Source organism: Acomys minous (genome assembly GCF_964271855.1).
Source record: "Acomys minous genome assembly, chromosome: 3".
Lineage (NCBI taxonomy): Eukaryota > Metazoa > Chordata > Mammalia > Rodentia > Muridae > Acomys > Acomys minous.
Window position 1 is genome coordinate 114,951,897 of NC_140485.1, and position 18,754 is coordinate 114,970,650.

An 18,754-nucleotide genomic window follows, 5' to 3' on the forward strand; every position below is an offset into this window, starting at 1 on the left:
AAATAACAGATTTTCAAATTCTGATTAAAATTGTTTATAATTAAAATATAAGGAACGAGTTAGAGCAAATGCTTTCAATATATATTATAAACTATTGGAGAAAGGTTGGCCTAGTATCCCTGAACCCCTGGATTCAATCCCCAACACCACATAAACGAGATGGTATGCTGCTTACCTGTAATTATAGCTCTTGGAAGTAGAGTCAGGAGGATCAGAAATTCAAGGTCATTCTGACTGAAAAGTGAGTTAGAGGCCAGCATGGACTACATTAGTCCTTGTCCCTAAAAAATGCAAGCAAGCAAACAACAAACAAAAAGCCAAACAAACCACAGTTTAAAATCATTAATAAATAGATTTCATAAGGTAGAAACAAAAGGTAGAAAAAATATGCAAATGTTTTTTATATACAGACACGTAAATGACTATGAAATAAATACACACAGGTCTTGAGGAGTGGGAAAAAAAATGTCCCATTTATCTTCTGGAGATTCTACAACATGAAGAGATAGATAACATACAAATCATAGGAGCAAGAATAGACACATAGATTAATATATAGATGTTCATGGGAGTTACATTAAAAATAAAAATCAGAAAAGGGCCAAAGCCCGGCATGGTGGTCACATCTGCATCTGCAAGGTCAGGAGTTCAAGGTCTTTCTCTGCTTCTTAGTGAGTGTGAGGCCAGCCTGGGATACATGAGAGCTAGTCTAAAAACAAAACAAAACAAAACCAAACTAAAACAAACAACAAACAATAGGCCCAATAATTGAAAACATTTCTGAAAGCAGACAGTGAACTGGGTGACACAGGCAGACTCAGACAGGAAGTAAATGACCTTGAGGAGTGTGATGAAGGACGGCTCAGAGGAAGGTTCCTGTGGTGGTGAATGCGTGGTGACCCCTCTATGATTTCCGCTTGATATTCCGTGGTTAATAAAGTCTCAGCCAGAGGGCTAAAGACAATCTGGCTCCTTTGCAGTGGATCTGGCCTTTAGGTAAGCGGACTTGAGTGGACTTGGGTGGAGGCCCTCCTGCCACTTGCTGCTACCCAGGGCCTGGCAGCTGAAGCTCAAAGTGGAACATTTTCTGAGATCTAACAAAACACTAGTCAGATTCACTAACAAATAAGTAAGAGCTAAAATAACTGTTTGCACTTCGTAGATTAAAAATAAAGAACTTCCAAGTAAATAAACTTCCAAAAACTGCTTATAAGCCTGTAATTTTTTTTGGGGGGGGAGGGGAGGTGGGGCAGGGTCTTGTCATAGAGCTCAGGACTAGCTTTAGTCTTGCTATGTGGTCTATGCTGGTCTTGAACTTGTGGCAGTCATCCTACCTTAGCCTCCCAGTGCTGGGCTTACAAATGTGGGCCATTATATCAAGCAAGCATATATATATATTTAAACATTGGTGGATAATCAGCAATATGGTTCAAAAACCTTATAAAGAGTCATGATCTTTTCCCTATCAATTCCCTTCCTGGGAATTTAAGAGATAAAATACTGGGGTTGGAGAGATGTTGAATGGTTAAGAGCTTGTACGAGAGGACCTGATATCATTTTCCAGCATTCACATTGGGTAATTCACAACAGATTGCAACTCCAGCTCCAGGGAACAGACACCATCTTATGCCTTCAAAAGGCAATTGCATTCATGCACACATTCGTATACACAGACACACACACACACACACACACACACACACACACACACGCATTTGCATTCATGTGCACATTTATATACACAGACACACACACATACACACACATTTGCATTCATGTGCACATTTATATACACAGACACACACACACACAGACACACACACAAACATACAGACACACACACACACACACACACACACACGCATTTGCATTCATGTGCACATTTATATACACAGACACACACACACACACAGACACACACACAAACACACAGACACAGACACACACACACATGCATTTGCATTCATGTGCACATTTATATACACAGACACACACACACACACACAAACACACAGACACACACACACACGCATTTGCATTCATGTGCACATTTATATACACAGACACACACACACACACAAACACACAGACACACACACACACACGCATTTGCATTCATGTGCACATTTATATACACAGACACATACATATGCATAATTAAAAATAATTAAAAGGAACCTCTTAAAAAGTAATAAGGTCTTTTCAAAGAATGACACAAACTATCACAATAATTAATAATTAATAATGAAATACCGACATGAGTTCAGGTGAGATTGAATAATCAAAGTCATCATTACATTGGACACAGGATGGTACTCTTACATTAAGTTGAGATTGTGATAGAGAATACTAAATGGCATAAGAAATTGCTTCTGATGTGTTGTACTATTAGAAAACCAGTTATAATGCTGTATATAATATGATTTTTATGAAATGTATGCAGTCATAGTACATGTATGTACATACGTCTATATCAATAACTGTCTTGATATCTTTCTCAAATCTTCTGATTAATAATATTAATATAATGTGGTCTCAGGACTGCAACTGTCCTTGCAAATTCAGATCAAATGCTCTAGCATAAAACTTCATTTTTAGCCTGGTTTAATTTTATTTCATAAGTTCTGCATGTCAAGATTTTTCTAGAAAAGTAACACAATTTATTTACAAAACAATAGTTATAGCTGTTTAGAATGGTTTTTAAAATTCAATGTGTGTGTGTGTGTGTGTGTGTGTGTGTGTGTGTGTGTGTGTGGTTTTTAGAGACAGGGTTTCTCTATGTAGCCTTGGCTGTCCTGGAACTCACTCTGTAGACTACGTTGGCCTCAGACTCACAGAGATCTGCCTGCCTATGCCTCCTGAGGCCTCGGATTAAAGGTATGTGCCACCACCAACCAGCAAGAAATTCAAATTCTAATAGTTAATATTATCAGACCTTTCTCAGCTGTGTAGCTATTGAAACGCTATTACTATGTAGGCGCAGGAGCTGGTGCCGTAGCTTAGTCGTAGACAGGTGATTGGGATGTAGAGAGTCCTCAGCTACAAACGTGGCTCTGGGGTGGGGTGGGGGGTGTGTGTGATGGCGGTATCTCAACAACAACAACAACAACACATTTATGGTTCCCCTCCAACATAATGGAATGTCATCCTGAGTCACCCTTGGTTACCAAGAGCCCAAGCTTTTGTGTTGATATTTCTCTTGTAGAACTGCATGACCTCACCCTCCTTTTGAAAGCATTTCCAGCTGTAGTTTATACGAAGGACAAACAAGTTTTGAGAATAAGAATTAGAACAACTGTTTTGGTAGATGTTCCCAGGGAAAGGATTAGAGCTGCAAATAGAAAGGAGTGTGGTGAGATGAGGGAGCCAATCAGCAGCAAGCTCCGAAGGTCAGCTGTGGCTCTGGCTACAGGAACCATGTGGCAATGTGAGCCTGAACCCTTCTAGGGCGGCCATCTTGATTCTGCCAATCTCCTAGCAGAGCACAACATATCGGGCAGAGCTGGTCTCACGGCCACGGATCATGCGGTGAAGACTGGGAACTCCACAGTGGCCCTGGAAAGCAGCAGGCGGCGACAGGTCGCAGGCGAGGAGAGGGTTTCCTTGAGTCAGCTGGATGAGCAGAGCTCAGTGAGGCAAGCTCTGAGAAGGCTTAATTCATCGGCAACATGGGACACAGCTGGGCACAGCCAGGTACAACTTGGAAAGACCCAAGAGACTTATCGTAGAAGCCACTAGCAGCTCATTTTTAGCTTCAGGCTGGCGACGCTTAAAAGCATGGATTGCCCATGGAGTCCTTTCTTTCCCTCCCTCCCTTCTTTTTTTCCCCCATCCCTCCCTCCTCTTTTTGTTCGAAACTTACTTGGGTGTACTGCTTTATTTATTTTTTTGATAAACATGACTAACTAAAATATAGATTCGAAGATGTTATTCAGTCCTTAAATAAACACCCACAGAGTGACCTCTAGGTACTTGGCCACACAAGGACTTGAAAACACGGGTTCTATCTTCCGAGGACAGAGGGGCGAATGCTAACCAGGTAAAAGAGACAGGCAGAACAGGCACAGATGTACTGATGAGGAAGGTGGGCACACCTAACCCAGGTGGCAGGGTCGGTCCATGTACTCTTCTCTCTCAGAGTTACTGTTGTTCCCCGCCCATCATTACATTAGCTCTGGTCCCCTGTGATAAACCAAGCTGGCACTTCCATTCACAGGACGATCTTGGTTGCCAACTTGATTGATAAAGGGCTCTCTAATAAGCCCAAACATGGCAAACACGGCACCAACAGGTTTGACTCTCTCTCTCCCTCTCTCTGTCTCCGCCTCTCTCTGTGTCTCTGTCTCTCTCTCTCTGTCTCTGTGTCTCTGTCTCTCTCTGTCTCTGTCTCTCGGTGTCTCTGTCTTTCGCTGTGTCTTTGTCTCTCTGTCTCTCTGTCTCTGTCTCTGTCTCTCTCTCCCCTCTTCTCTCACACAATACATCCAGGCCACAGTTTCACCTCCCTCTACCATCACAGTCCTCCCCTCACCCCCCACCCCAGTCCCCCATCTCCTGTCTTACCTAGATTCACTCCTTGGTTTTCCTTTAGAAAAGAGCAGGCCTCCTAGGGATGTCAACCAAACACAGCATAACAAGATACAATCAGACCAGGCACAAACCCTCCTATCACGGCTGGACAAGGCAACGCAGTAGGAGGAAAAGGGTCCCAAGAGCAGGTGAAAGAGCCAGAGACGCCTCTCAATTCTCACTGTTAGGAGTACCCCCAAATACAACCATAACTATGTGCAGACCCACACAAGCTCTGTGCCTTTTACCTCAACAGAGGCTTCTGTGAGCCCTGCTTAGTTGATTCTATGGGCTGTGTTTTCCTGGTGTCCTTGGCTCCTCGGCTTCTTTCTTCTTCTCTTCCTCGGGGTTCCCCTGAGCTCCAAGATGGAGAGCTCCAACTTGGGCTCTCAGTTAGTGTGTGGCTGTGGGTCTCTGATCTGCTCCCATCAGCTGCCTGCGTGAACTTCTCTGATGATGATGACTGAGCTAGTCACTGATCTATGATTATAACAGAATATCATTAGCAATCACTTTAGTATTATTTCCCCCCTATTGAAGGTCTCTGGGCTATCCAGCCTCTGGTCATCCAGGCAGTGTCAGGCACGAGCTTCCTCTTGTGGCGAGGGCCTCAGATTAGACCAGTCATTGGTTGGCCACGCTCACAAGTTCTATGTATCCTTTGCCCCAACACATCTTGCAGGCAGGATAGACTGTAGGATCAAAGGTCTGGGGTCTGGACTGGTATTCCAGTTATGTCCAATGACTAAGGATTACACAACAGGTATAGGGTTAGAAAGAAGTACACAGTGCTTCGCTTTTGCTTAAAAAAAAATTTTTTTTTTATGCAGGGAAATATAAGAGTGGGCTCATGGGTTGAAGAAAGGTCCCTCCAACACAAGCATCGGGCCACACATGAGGTGCAGCACCCACTTCTTCCAGGCTTTGTATAATGTTGGGGTTTCTGGGACAAGCTCTGTTACACAAAGCCTGGGGAGGGTGGAGTTGAAGGGCACTCTCTGCAAACTGGCCTCTGGGCTCTCTTACATAGTACTTTTCAGTCTGCTGTCCCTGTTTTCCAGTCACATAAATATACCTTTAAAATGGCGGGCAGGGGGGTGAGGGGGATCCTTACAAAGACAAATGTGCATTCTACTTCCAGACAGAAAAAGAAAGGTCACAGCATTGCTTCCCTGTTTGTAGCTCAGAGCAATGCTTCTGCCTAAGTGGTGTACCCTCTCCCTAAGCTACCCAGCCCTGTGAGCCTAGGCTGGCCTTTGAAGATCTTCCTGGCGCAATCTCCCTTTCTTATTTTTGGCTCTTTGTCTGTGATTAGATAGCCTGGTCCTTTAAAAAGACCGTCTTACATGCAGATCTACAAAAAGGGGCTGCTCTTCATTACTTCCTCTCTTCCAGCTCCTAAGTGCCACAGGTGTGGCGAACTGACGGCTAGAGGTCACAGTAACCCCCGTTGGGGTTTCCCAGTGTTTGGTCTTCATGTCAACTTTCAAATGTTTTCAGGATAGAGTCTCACTGTGTAGGTCAAACTGACCTGGAACTTGCTATGTACCCCCTATGTAATGATCATGGGGGCAGGGGGAAAGCCTTTTAGACAGGTAAAAATAGCTTAGTCAGGATCTGAACTTCACCCAAGGCTGCACCTGATAACCAGAACCCAGTGACGTCACTCAGTCAAGATAACCAGACACAGTCCTAGAGCCCCATAACCCCATTGGCCAGTATATTAACAGAGACCAAAAGCAACGTTCTGCTTCGCACATCTGGAGAGACGCCACTTAGATCTGACCTGTTGCTGGAGAGTACCCGCCAGGGTCCTGACCTCCGTTGGAGACAGTTGATACATTGTCGCACAGGTGAGCAGCCTTGGGGAGATAGGTTTAGGACTCTAATTAGGGATTTGGAGTGTGAAGAAGACTTTCAGCATAACAAAGTACAACTTTTGTTATACTGAGTAGCTACAACTATTCTAGATGATTTCATCTAGCTATTCCAACTTCTCAGCTATTAAACTGCCGTTAAAAATGTCTGACTGCGTCCCATTTTGGCTTTTTTTTTTTGGAGGAAGTAAAGCAAAGTAAATTAAAAGCATCTCATTATAGTGACGTACAAGGAAGGCCTCGCTCTTGTACATTTCACTCTTCCCACATATTTTGCAATCAGAACTCCGTCTCCAAAGCTCTAGGCTAAAGCAAACAACACGGGTTCTCAAGAGACGGCAGGCCAAGGAATGCTTGTCGGGTCGCGGTCTCGCCCCTCGAAGCGTGAGACGGGAAGGGCCGCGCCACAGGAAATCACCGAGGGCGGCCAGAGGTCGGAGCCCAGCGCGGCCCAGGGACCGCCCCGCCCTCCCGCGCCCGGCTCCAATCCGGGTACCGGGGCCCTGGCCGGCCCGGCCTCTTCCGGCTCCTCCCGAAGCCGCGGGTGCCGGGGATGCTGCGACTGGCGGGGCTCCGCGCCTCCGCCCTCCTGGCCACCCTGCGCCCCCCGGGCCTGAGCCTCCGTCTCCGCACCGCGACCATGGAGCGCCTCGCCGCGGGTGAGAGCGCGCTCACCCTGGGGCTGGCCTCCGCTCGTGGGGCGTGCTCGCCCGCCCTGCTCCGCCTCCCAGGCCTCCCGTTGCCCCACGCCCCTCGCGGTCGGCCCTCCCCTCCCGCACCCCAACTCGCTGCCGCCTGCAGCCCTGTTGCCCGGTGCACCCCGGTGGTCAGTGCAGTTTGCTTGCAGCCCTGGTTCTTGGTGCACCACTCCGCACCGCAAGTGGCGAGGAGTGTCATTCCAACCAAGAGTTGAGGTTTCTTTTACCTCCTCAGATCTTGAGACCCATGGCCCAAAGTTTTGCAACACACCCTTTCTTAACTGTGTTAATCTCTATTAGAAAGAAAGAAAGAAAGAAAGAAAGAAAGAAAGAAAGAAAGAAAGAAAGAAAGAAACAAAGAAAGAAAGAAACAAAGAAAGATAGATTAAGCACCATCTTGTATCATTTAGGGTTTTATTCGAGGTTTGGAAAGAAGCATTTTAAGACTGGCGCCAATCTGCTGGCGCATGGAATGAACTTCAGTTTGGGTTAACTTTTGCTGTGTGCTGAATTTGGGTAGGAATTAGGGGGTTGGACTTTTGAGTGAAAGGAACCAAAAAGTAAGTAGGGGGAAATAGGCGTTCTGCCAGATCGTTATATACTAAATATATACAAAGCATAAGAATATTAAAATAGCGTGTACAAGCACGCTAAATATGTAAATAGTTTATATGTAAATATGAATTATGTAAATAGTGTAAGTGTGTTTATCATGTGAATGGAATGTCCGCATCTTGTGGAGGAGATGCCCAAAGAGATGTGTCCTTGCCTGAGACGATTTATTTTATTTTAAATTTTTATTTACGTAGTGTGGCTTCTCAGCTTCGGATCCTTTTAACATAGTTTACATCTTTCCACATAGTAACAAAGCCTAAGGTGTGTGTCCGTGTTCCTGGGTCCTTCCATTTATGTAGTGTTGATTTGACAATTTCTCCTTAATAATTTGGATTGTTCCCTTTTCATGACGCATGACGGGTAAGTGGCTTGGTTGGCATGAAGATGAAGTATTTCCGGATACCTACTATGCTACTGCTTTTAATAGCTAATCCAAGTAGCTAGACCACAGTGAATGACAGGCGCTTCCCATGGCTGTTTAAAGGGACCAGAAGAGAATCTTTTGTAATAGAACCATATTTTATTATTCAGATAGGAAACCTATTTGGTGTGACTTAGTCTGTTATTTTTGTTCGCTTGACTTTGATGATTACGCTTGCTGAAGTGTAACTATGATTTGAATATTTGGATGCATTTAGATGTGTGGTTTTTAGAGGCTCCTTTAAATACACACATCCATGGGTTTTCCTACAAAAGTAATATTCAAAGCTGAGTTTGAAGCCAGCCTGGTCTACAAATTGAGTCCAGGACAGCCAAGGCTACACAGAGAAATCCTGTCTAGAAAAACTAAAACCAAAACAAACCAAAACAGAGTAATATTCACTTTAGAAATAATTCGGTACAGTGGTTGGAAAGCATTTAGCAAAGTGAGGTGAGGCTAGCATTCAGAAGTACTCTTCAGCTTTTATTCTTCCTTTTCCTAACTGTGGATCTTGAGAGCATGCAGTTTTCTATCTACTTTTTAACTTATGTTGTGATTGTCTGTTTTGCAATGCTGGGGATCAGGCTGGGGTCCCTGAGCACGCTAAGTCGCTGTTACCGCCGAGACTCACCCTTGATCATACATATCTGTGTGTTAGAGTCACTTTTCCCCTGCCACACTCTTCGTAATCGTTGTTGTCAGTCACTGGAGTGAGCATGCCACGCTTGTTTCTCTACTTGGCATTTAAATTACTCCCCCTTTCTGCCTTGGGCGAGGTTGTGAGGAGCCTTGTTTGGGTGTATATAATGGAAACCCTGATTTCAGAAAGAAGACCCTTAGGCCATCATCTTTGCTGCTGTCAGTGTCTGGTAACGGCTGCAGGGCATTGGTTCCAGAACTTGGGGGGGGGGGTCAAGTGAGAGAGTTACTTGGTCCAGAGGGTAGCTCCCGCGTGCCTGGCGTGATAGTACCTTCCCCCACAGCATAGTTGTGTGAATTGAATGAGTTACTTACTCCCCAAAGTGCTTCTAGCTGAGTGCGCTTGGCGGCGAGTGCCCATTTAAATGTTGGTTGGTGTCGGCTAATTTCCAGTTTCCCATCATCGTTGTTATTAGTGATTATTTCGACTTGTGAAAAAAGATAAATTTTGTTTCAGTGACAGACCAAACCTTGGTCGACGTGATTACTGTGAGCTACTGGGTTGCCATATAGCTCAGCCTGAGGATGGCCTTGAACCTTGTCTTCCTGCCTGTCCCTACCTCCCTGGGGTTGCAGGTGTGACCCAACATGCCTGGCCTAGGCGACTTCATTTATTTATTTATTTTGCAGTTGGATCTCAGCCTGCTACATGCCAAACAAGGGCTTCCCCATGGTGGTGCCCCCACTCCAAGCTTCATTAACTTTTAATTGGAGAGAAACCTCACTAAGTTAGTTGCATAGGGTGGTTTGGAATTTACCATCCTGTCTCAGCCTGTGAGCGCCCCCCCATCCCCCTACCCCCATACCCCCTCCACCTCCCCTCAAAGTACTAGGGATAACAGGCCTGTGCTACCAGGCCCAGTTTAGTTAAGCAACATTATAGCAGCCAAAACAACGAGTTGATGGCTTAAATGCATGAGGATCAACTGTCTCAGGGTTGTTTTCCCAGAGTGAAGTCTTTACACCTGTGTAAGAGGAAGTGTGCCTGTGATTAATGCACTTAGCCTCTGCCCAAATTCCAGTACTTAAGGACCAGGTTCAAGGTTTCTTGAAATTTGGTTTGAGAAATGTGGTTCTGTGGAATGATCTGCACTTCTCTTGACACGTATGAGACACGTCATTGGTAGCTGAGGCAGGAAGATCACCAGTTCAAGGCCAGCCTGTGGTATATGGAAAGAGTGAGCCTCACAAGCGAACCAACACAGAAGCTAGGATGTGGGGAAGGGCAAACCCTTGTTGGCTGTTGATGAGAAGGTGGACTTGTGCAGTATCACTGAGGAAATCAGCATAGAGGTGCCTCCAAAACTGAACTAAAAACTGCAGATGGCCCAGCTGTGTCACTCCTGGGCTTATGCTCAAAAGATGCTTCAGTCAGGTAAGTATGCGATGCCTGCTATCACATCCATGTTTATTCCTGCACTGTTCACAGGAGTCAGGCAACGTAACTAGCCTAGAGGTTCATCAACAGATGGGTGGAGAAAGGAATCATGGCATTTTATGGCCTGCAAAATTCTGCAAGACGGAGCTTTTTCAGGTGTAAAGAAAAATGAACTCACGACGTTTGCGGGAGAATAGATGCAACTGGAAATGGTTATCTTAAGAGAAATAAGCCAGACTCAAAAATAACTTCTCTCTGCCGGGCAGTGGTAGCGCACATCTTTAATCCCAGCACTCGCGAGGCAGAGGCAGGCAGATCGCTGTGAGTTTGAGGCCAGCTTGGTCCACAAAGTGAGTCCAGGACAGCCAGGGCTACACAGAGAACCCTGTCTTGAAAAACCAAAAACCAAAAAAACAAAAAACAAAAAAAAGAGAAAAAGTCCAAAGCCTTCTTTCATGTGTGGGACTTAAATTAAAATTATATATATAGGTGTGTGTGTGTTTGTAAGTCATGGAACTAGAAAGTGGAATCATGCTGGGGATGAAGAGATTCTAAATATAGCACATAATGAAATAAATATATGTAACAGGAAAGCAGAGAAGGAAGATGGGGAAACAGCTGGGGGAAGGCAAGGTGGGCTGTCATGAACAAAATAATGATGTATGTGTGACGAAGCCATAGCAGAACCCAATAATTTGCTAACCCCAAAACTAAAGCTATAAATCCAGTGTCATAAAGAGTAAAAGGGGGCGGGGGAGACTTAGATAGGCAGCATTCTCTTTTTGGAGTTAATAAGTCTTGTCTACAATAGTTGCCTCTATTTCTTTACAACAATGGAAGCAGATTGTATTTTAAGTTCTTGGCTTCCGTCAGTTTTGATATAAAAAATTGCATTTACATTTAATATACTTTATTTTAAAAGGTGGGGTTTTTGGCCACTATTGGCCATAGCACTGTAATCCCTGAGAAGGAGTTCAAGGTCATCCTTGGCTACCTGTTGAGTTTGAGGCCGGCTTGAAGTATAGGAGAGCTTGGAAGTAGGCATACGAACAAACATAAAAGATGGAGAATTCTATAGAGTAATTTTTTTTCTTATGTTGGTGGGTTTCTAGGTTTGATTTTGGTGTGTGGGATTGAACGCAGGGCCAGGCACAATAGGCAAGCGCTCTGGGGCTAAGCTGCATCGTCATCCCTCCATTTCTTAGTTTTTATTTTTATGCCCTTTAATTCATCCTGTGAAAATGAGAAAACCTGCCGTGTTCACGGACTGCTATTAAATACTATTGTTTTCATGGGTATCGAGACAGCTGGGCTGCAATGACATATAACCATGCCCACATGTGTACTTTCTTTGTCCAGGCATTCAGTAAATATTGGCAGGGTACCTTTGGGCAAGTTGGCTCAGTGCTAAGAGAGGAAGAATCAGAGAGGAACCAGCTGGGCCACTGAAGGATCATTGGGGAGGGTGTCCATGTTTCCTGATAGACGGTGAAAGGTCTCTGTTCACCAAGTATGCTGTTTAGGGCGGTGTAGGTGGTTTGGTTCCTTTAGAATCTCACGGAAAGGACAGACAAGTGGACAGCAGCAGCATCGTGTATTCCTGTGGGCCAAAAGAATCCCTGGGGACCTGGAAGGAGATTGAATCGCTAACATTCGGCAGCGGCGGCCTTTTGACTTCATGGTTGATGATAACGTTTTAACCGCAGTCTATTGTTTAGAGTGGATTCGAGGGATAGGAAAAGTGAGAGTTTAGGCAGTGGTTTTCACACTTCCCTTGCTCATTAAAATCCCCAGGAGCTTTTAAGGAATTCTGGAGGCTGGTCTACACCGCTGTAGACCTGGTTTGTCTGGCCTTGGGGTGAGGGTGGGGCGCGGGGAAGGGACTCATCCCTTGATGGGTTTGGTACCCATCCCTTGATGGGATCTTCGCTGCCGCTGTGAGCATCTTCTTGGCTTTATTGAGGGCACTCACTTAGCCTGAGCTCTGCTTGCTCAGTAGTGATGCTTAATTGATCTTACACCAAGAGTTAAACTGGATCAGGGACTTCTTAAAGAATGACTTAATCCACCATGTTGTTTAATGATTTTCCTTGCCAGGGTTGGAGAGATAGGTCAGTGGTTAAGAGCATTGGCTTCACTTCCTGAAGACCTAGGTTCAATTCCCAGTACCAATATAATATCTTACAACTGCCTGTAACTCCAGTTCCAGGGACTCCAACACCCTCACACAGCTACAACAATGCACAGAAAATGAAACAAAAAATAAAATAAATCATCAAAAAAAAAAAAAAAAAAAGTCAGGTGTGATGGTGCACACCTGTAATCCCAGCAGGCAGGGAGGCAGAGGCAGGTGTGTATCTCTGTGAGTTTGAGGCCAGCCTTATCTGAAAAAGTGAGTCCAGGACTACTCAGAGAAACCCTGTTTCAAAAAACAAACCAAATGATTCTCCTTGCCTTCGAAGTCAGTTTCCTCAGTTTCATATATTGTAAAGAATGTGTGCTGTAAGCGTTCGTTTTAAGTGGCAAATACTGTAAGGGGGAAACAGGCCTTAAAACACACCTAGTCTGCTGCACACCATTGCTTAGCAACACAGCCCACTCTAGAGTATGGGTTCTTTCCTCTCAAGATCATAGGGCTGCCTACTGCTCCTCCCCCAGCCCTCCCCCCCTCCCCCACCAGCATCACAAGAGGGGCCATACCTCATGTCACTAGCCTGGGAAGAGACCAATACTCAAAATTTGAATATGCTTTCTACTGAGTGTTCACTACTTTCCCGAACAGCAGTCAAGAGGGAAAGTTGAGCAGAGAACAAGATTCTGACCACATTCCTCAGACTCTGGATGCTGACCCCACCCCGTGCCCTTCCTCCTTGGCTGTGAGAGCCTGAGCCCCACCCCATGTCCTGCCTCTTTGGCTGTGAGAGCCTGAGCCCCACCCCAAGCCCTGCCTCTTTGGCTGTGAGAGCCTGAGCCCCACCCCATGCCCTGCCTCTTTGGCTGTGAGAACCTGAGCCCCACCCTACGGCCTGAACGCCCTGCTCTCTAGAGCTTCCCTCTAGGCACAGCAGTAGGAATGGGTAGCCAGCCTCTGTACCATCATGAGGTTGGAAAGTTGTACTTGAAGCCATCGTAAGTCAGAAGCTTTCCGTACAGCACGTAGACATGGGAAGTGGTACTGACATGTGCATATCGTACTGGGAGTATTTCCTGTCAGTACATGCTTGGATTGAGACAAAATTAGGAGAGATATAGTTGGGTTTATTTATTCCGCACATTCTGATTGCTATGCAGTCGTCTTATGTGTTATAGGTAGTTATATATGCATGTTTAATTGCATAAGTACTTTATTATAGGTATTGCTATTTGGAGCCAAGATCTTAGTCCATAGCCTAGGCTGGCTTTGAACTCAGCATTCTCCTCTTAGAGTTATGTGTGTGCTCCCATGCCTGGCTTACAAGTGCTCTTTTGTTAAAAGTTTTTCTGAGTAGAAGCTGTCTGGTGGCTGATGTTTTGGTTATTTGTTAGTCCCTGTTCCAGTAACAGATAAAGTGCTGGGTTCGCTTTTACAGAGAGCAAATGCCTCTTGCTTTATATATCATATATTGACCCACTGCCATGCTGGCTCTGTGATTTGGCCACCCACTTCAGACCCAAGCACGTTTGTCTCATTCTGTCATTCAAATCCCCTTTCCTGAGTCAGGCTGGTCCCCTGACTCAGTGGCTTTGGGAGAAGGACAGCAAGACAGGCCAACAATAAAGCATTGACTAACTGAGGGGTAAACTGTTCCTATCAGAGGTCACTATTGTTTGTCTCATGATATAAAGATGTCTATAGTTGCTCAGCAGTGAAGAGTACTGGCTGCCCCTGAGTTCCATTCCCAGCACCCATATGGCAGCTCAGAACTGTCTATAATGTAGTCCATAGGATCCACTACATTCTTCTGGTACATGCAGGCAAATGTACATGCAGGCAAAGCTCTTATATATAATAAATAGATATTTTTAGGTGGGTGTTGGTGGCACATACCTTTGGGAGGCAGAGGCAGATGGGTCTCTGAGTTTGAGGCCAGCCTAGTCTACAAAGCAAGGTTTATTTTATTTTATTTGTGTGTGCTGGTGTCAGATCTTGGAGTTACAGACAGTTGTGAGCTGCCATGTGGGTGCTGAGAATTGAACCTGCAGGCAGTGCTCTTAACCACTGAACCATCTCTCCAGCCCCCGCAAGTTTTTTAAAATAAAATTTATTTATTCACTATTTATACAGTGTTCTGCCTGCAGGCCAGAGGAGGACACCAGATCTCATTACAGATGGTATTACAGATGATTGTGAGCCACTGTGTGGTTGCTGGGAATTGAACTCAGGACCTTTGGAAGAGAAGACAGTGCTCTTAACCTCTGAGCCATCTCTCCAGCCCCTACAAAGCAAGTTTTAAGATGACCAGGACTACACGGAGAAACCCTGCCTCAAAACAAACAAAAACAAACAAATAAATAATATCCTTGGTAAAAGCAGTTAATGCGTAACATTCTATTTGATCACAGTAACAAGAAAAGTACATTGATATTGATTAATGCCAATGTTTGGTGACTGCCATGACGTATGTGACTACTTAATGACATATATGACTACTTAATGGGTGAGCCGGTAGGGCAGATCAAAGGAAGAAGTGACATACCACTGACAAGTGCTTCTCCTGCGGAGAAGACTGAGCCCTCTGGGGCCAGAAATCATGTTGCCTCAGAAACACAGTTTATCTGGGACTCCTTAGCTAGTTTCTGCTGGATGTTGTAAATATTATTTCAACCATTTGCTCTGGGTCCGCGCTTCTCTCTCTGTGTTGCTTAGTCATTCAAACCCGAAAGCATGGCTGTGGCAGTGTCACTATCTGGATGGAACAAACCACACAAAGGGTTTTTGACTGTGCTGTGGTTTCTGTAGAGTTTGCCCAAGAACTCATAATGCCTAATGGTTTATTAGCGTGTGTGTGGGCATTCGTGATTGACTGCAGTTTCCTGTGCAGTTTGGATTCAGCTTTCTCTTAAAAGGGTGGTACCTTTCAGCGCCAGCCTCCAGCCAGCCAGCTGCCATCCTCTGGAGACTGGCAGTGCCCACTCACAAAGAACACCCAGGGCTTGTTGACTGTTGCTGTCCCTTCTTAGGAGGAGGGGTATGCCCCTGGGCTCTCATCTGTTTATCCAGCCATCCCTCCCAGTCAGCTGTATGCAATCCTGCCATAATTACATGTGGTCTCTCTTGGGCTTGGGGAAGAGGTGAAGGCAGAGGAGCAAGAGTGTGTATATTTAGAAGCAAGACCAGTGGTGCCCGGGCCAGCATTGAACTCATGCTGTACAAAGAGACGTGAAGTTGAGACTGTCCTGCCTAAGTCTCAGCTCTGATTACAGACCTGAACTGCAGGCCATCTTCTTTCTTTCTTCCTTCTGTTCTTTTGTTTTATTATTTATTTCGTTTTTATTTATTTGTTTGTTTGTGTGTGTGTGTGTGTGTGTGTGTGTGTGTGTTGCTAGGGCTTAAAACTAGGACCGTGTTCATATGAGGGCCTATACTTCCCCAATACCCTGTAAGTCTAAGATTTATTTATTATTATTAAGATGATGACAACAATGCGCGGGCCATGCATGCCTGCATGTCTGTATGGTGCAGCATGCAGGTCCTTAAAGCTTCTAGAAGAGAGTGGCATGTCTCCAGTTAGTGGGTAAGTGGCTGGATGTGGGTGCTGGGGACCTGACCCTAGGAAATGATTCTCGAACCATCTCTCTAACCCTGCAAGCCGCCACCTCCTTCACATTTATTTATTTTCATTTTGTGTGTATGGCTGTCTTGGCTGTAAGTTATGTCTGTGAACTAGATGCATGCAGTGCCTTCGGAGGTCAGGAGGAGGTGTTGGGTCCTCTGGAACTGGAATTAACAGCAGCCTGTCTAATTCCAGCACGTGCGTGCTGGGAACTGAACACAGGTCCTTTGGAAGAGCAGCCAGTGCGCTTAACCTCTGAGTCATCTTTCCAGCCACATAAACCTTTTCTAATGGAATGTGTGCTGCAGTTACTGCATTTGAAAATAGACAATTAGAACCGAAGGAAGCACATGGTTTTGTTTTTTGTTTTTAAATGATACACTGGTTGAAAATTATGTACATATTCCAAGATTTTGTTACGTCCAAATGACATAGGGGCATGGTGACTAACGTAGGGGAAGACCACCAACAGATACACTTAGCAATTAACGTATCTGTTCGAGTCTTCTCTTCCTTAATCCTCCACCCATGACACTGTGGGTGTTCTACCCACAACAAGAAAACAAAGACCAAACATGAAATGTGACTTTTTAGTACGTGGCATGGGAGGGCTGTTACAAAATACATTGAGGACGATTTGCTTCTCATTGTTGAATTAAAAAAAAAATGCCTGTTAGAGCCACCATATATTTAAATTGTGGTTGTCTATGTGGGAGTCTGTGGTGTATGTTGTGCACACCATGGTCTGTGTATGGAGGTCGGGGAGCAATGAGAACCGGTTCTGTCCATGTTTGCATAAGTTCTGGGATCCAACTCAGGCTGCCAGAATCTCATGGCAAGCCTTTACTCACAAAGCCATCTCGCTGGTCTCTTGAGTTAAGTATTTTTTTAACAACATGTCCAATGTTAAGTATAATGGTGGAGTGGAAGAGTTTATGGAGAGGGGGAAAAGGCAAGAGCTTATACAAATTAGAAACAGAAAATGGGAGTGGGAAGGAGTGGGAGGTAAAGTGTGGGGGGAGTATAGGGGGAGGGAGAGAGGGAGAGGGAGCTGTGGTCAAAACATGCTGTTTACATACGAAAATGTCACAGTGAAGCCTGTTATACATAATTAATATATGCTAATAAAAACAAAACAAAACGGTTTAAAACTCCCCCATATAGCTGATAGTATTGAAAATAAACATGAGAGTGAGGGGGCCTGGTTAAGTAAACCTAACTGACCTCATCATAGGCTCCGTTTCTTCAGGCTAGCACAGCCTAAGTTTCTGTTCTCAGAAATAGAAACTTTGGTTATAGGGAAAACCACAGAGTGGGCATCCAGTCAGAACTGGCCAGGACATCTGCCAGTTTAAGCGGGGATGGGGTGGGGTGCGGTGAGGGGGTGGGGAGGTAGAGGGGTGGGTGGGGTGGGATGGGGAGGGCTGGGGGCTAACTCATGACGAACTCCTGATTCAGCACTACCTCATCCTCAGTGCAACCGGAATCAAGCTTCTGGTTTACACCAATAGAAATGACCTAACTGTATCTGGAATTCCCCTAGCTGGGTTTAAAGAGAGCCTGTGAGCTCACCTTGTGGTCGCCATTGTGCCTAAAATGGTGATCCCAGCATGCTGGATTTATGCAGAAATAAACCCTTCTTGCTGTTTGCATACTATCTGGATCTGGGGTCTTCCTGCAGTGTGTTCCAGACCCTAACAAAAGGACACAGTAAACAAGCAAACAAACAAACTTTGTTGATTTGTTGTCAAAAGATTTTTAAAAAATATAGTTTTTTAGGATTAAGAAAATTTACCACTAAAAGATGGAAGATTATTGATTTACTTGTCATCTGTGCTGGAGTGGAACACTGTGTTTTAGAAAAGGATTAAAGCCATAGACGCTTCCTGTTTAATGTAAAACCATAGCTTTACAAACAAGACTATGTTGGAAGAGCCAGTCATAGCCTTTCTCTATGGAGGTTACTATGTAGTGAATTACTTAGCCGAGTTGTTTTGATTTTAGGGCTGGAGATTAACAAATAACGATTCAGTAATACTTGTTCTCTCTCTCTCTCTCTCTCTCTCTCTCTCTCTCTCTCTCTCTCTCTCTCTCTCTCTCTCTCTCTCTCGTTTGTTATAGGAGAAATAAATTCCAATGAATGTGGAAGTGTGTTAAGAAAAGAGGAAGTGCCAGGGGAAGCCGAAGCCAGCACTGTGGATTCTCTGATGGACATGCCATTTGCAACTGTGGATATTCAAGATGACAGTGGAAGTAAGTGCTTTGTTAGAAACCAGTGGGCAAGACATTTAGTCACGCCTTTCACCTTTACGTGTTTTCACTTTACATACTTTGGGTCGGTTCATATTGTACTTCTGGCCTCTGTGTCTGGCCGCTGCTGATGCGATCAGTGACTACCACGCACCAGGAAGAAGGGCTGCGGTGCGTTTGTGGCCTTTATGCAAGCAGGATTTGGTATAGTTCTTACCAGAGCAACACTGTCTATCTGTGTAAGACAGGGCCCAGGCCGGGCTACTGAAATCTGTTCTTAATAATGGAGTATTATACCACTCTTTGATATTTATTGTAGGTCTTAGGAGCTTTAAAACTATTTGAGTGTTAGCCTGTTTTTCTTCTGGGGGAACATGGCTTTCAGAGTCTACGCTCCAGTTTAATGCATGAGCCCTGGGAGATAAGGGGAGAAGCAGAACTGTGTTTTCAGTTTTGATTATTGACTTTTCTTCTTGTGTGACTTTGGTCATTTAAAG

General features: G+C 44.9%; 1 protein-coding gene and 1 long non-coding RNA gene across 10 annotated transcripts in view; one reads left to right on the top strand and one right to left on the bottom strand.

Annotated features, from left to right (window-relative positions):
• Positions 1-462: 462 nt before the first annotated feature.
• LOC311595240 lies at positions 463-6,805 on the bottom strand. Of its 2 annotated transcripts, none has more exons than XR_014778370.1 (4): positions 6,674-6,805; positions 6,353-6,428; positions 4,561-5,046; positions 463-3,699 (listed from the first exon to the last, which is right to left on the bottom strand). It is a non-coding gene; the product is annotated as an uncharacterized lncRNA (long non-coding RNA). The 2 variants fall into 2 exon arrangements; XR_014778371.1 differs by having other exon boundaries at positions 4,561-5,311.
• Positions 6,281-18,754, top strand: part of AKAP7 (A-kinase anchoring protein 7) — a 119,310-nt gene continuing 106,836 nt past the window's right edge. For 7 of the 8 annotated variants that reach the window (XR_014778369.1, XM_084777781.1, XM_084777780.1 and 4 more), the window contains exons 1-2: positions 6,976-7,102; positions 18,129-18,260. Coding sequence is in view for 7 of the 8 variants with exons in the window: in XM_084777781.1 (XP_084633907.1) it covers positions 6,997-7,102; positions 18,129-18,260 (238 nt within the window). In the remaining variant the exon portion in view is untranslated. Of the gene's footprint in view, positions 6,420-6,975; positions 7,103-18,128; positions 18,261-18,754 lie in introns of those variants that run through there. The other variant, XM_084777786.1, reaches the window with a different exon arrangement.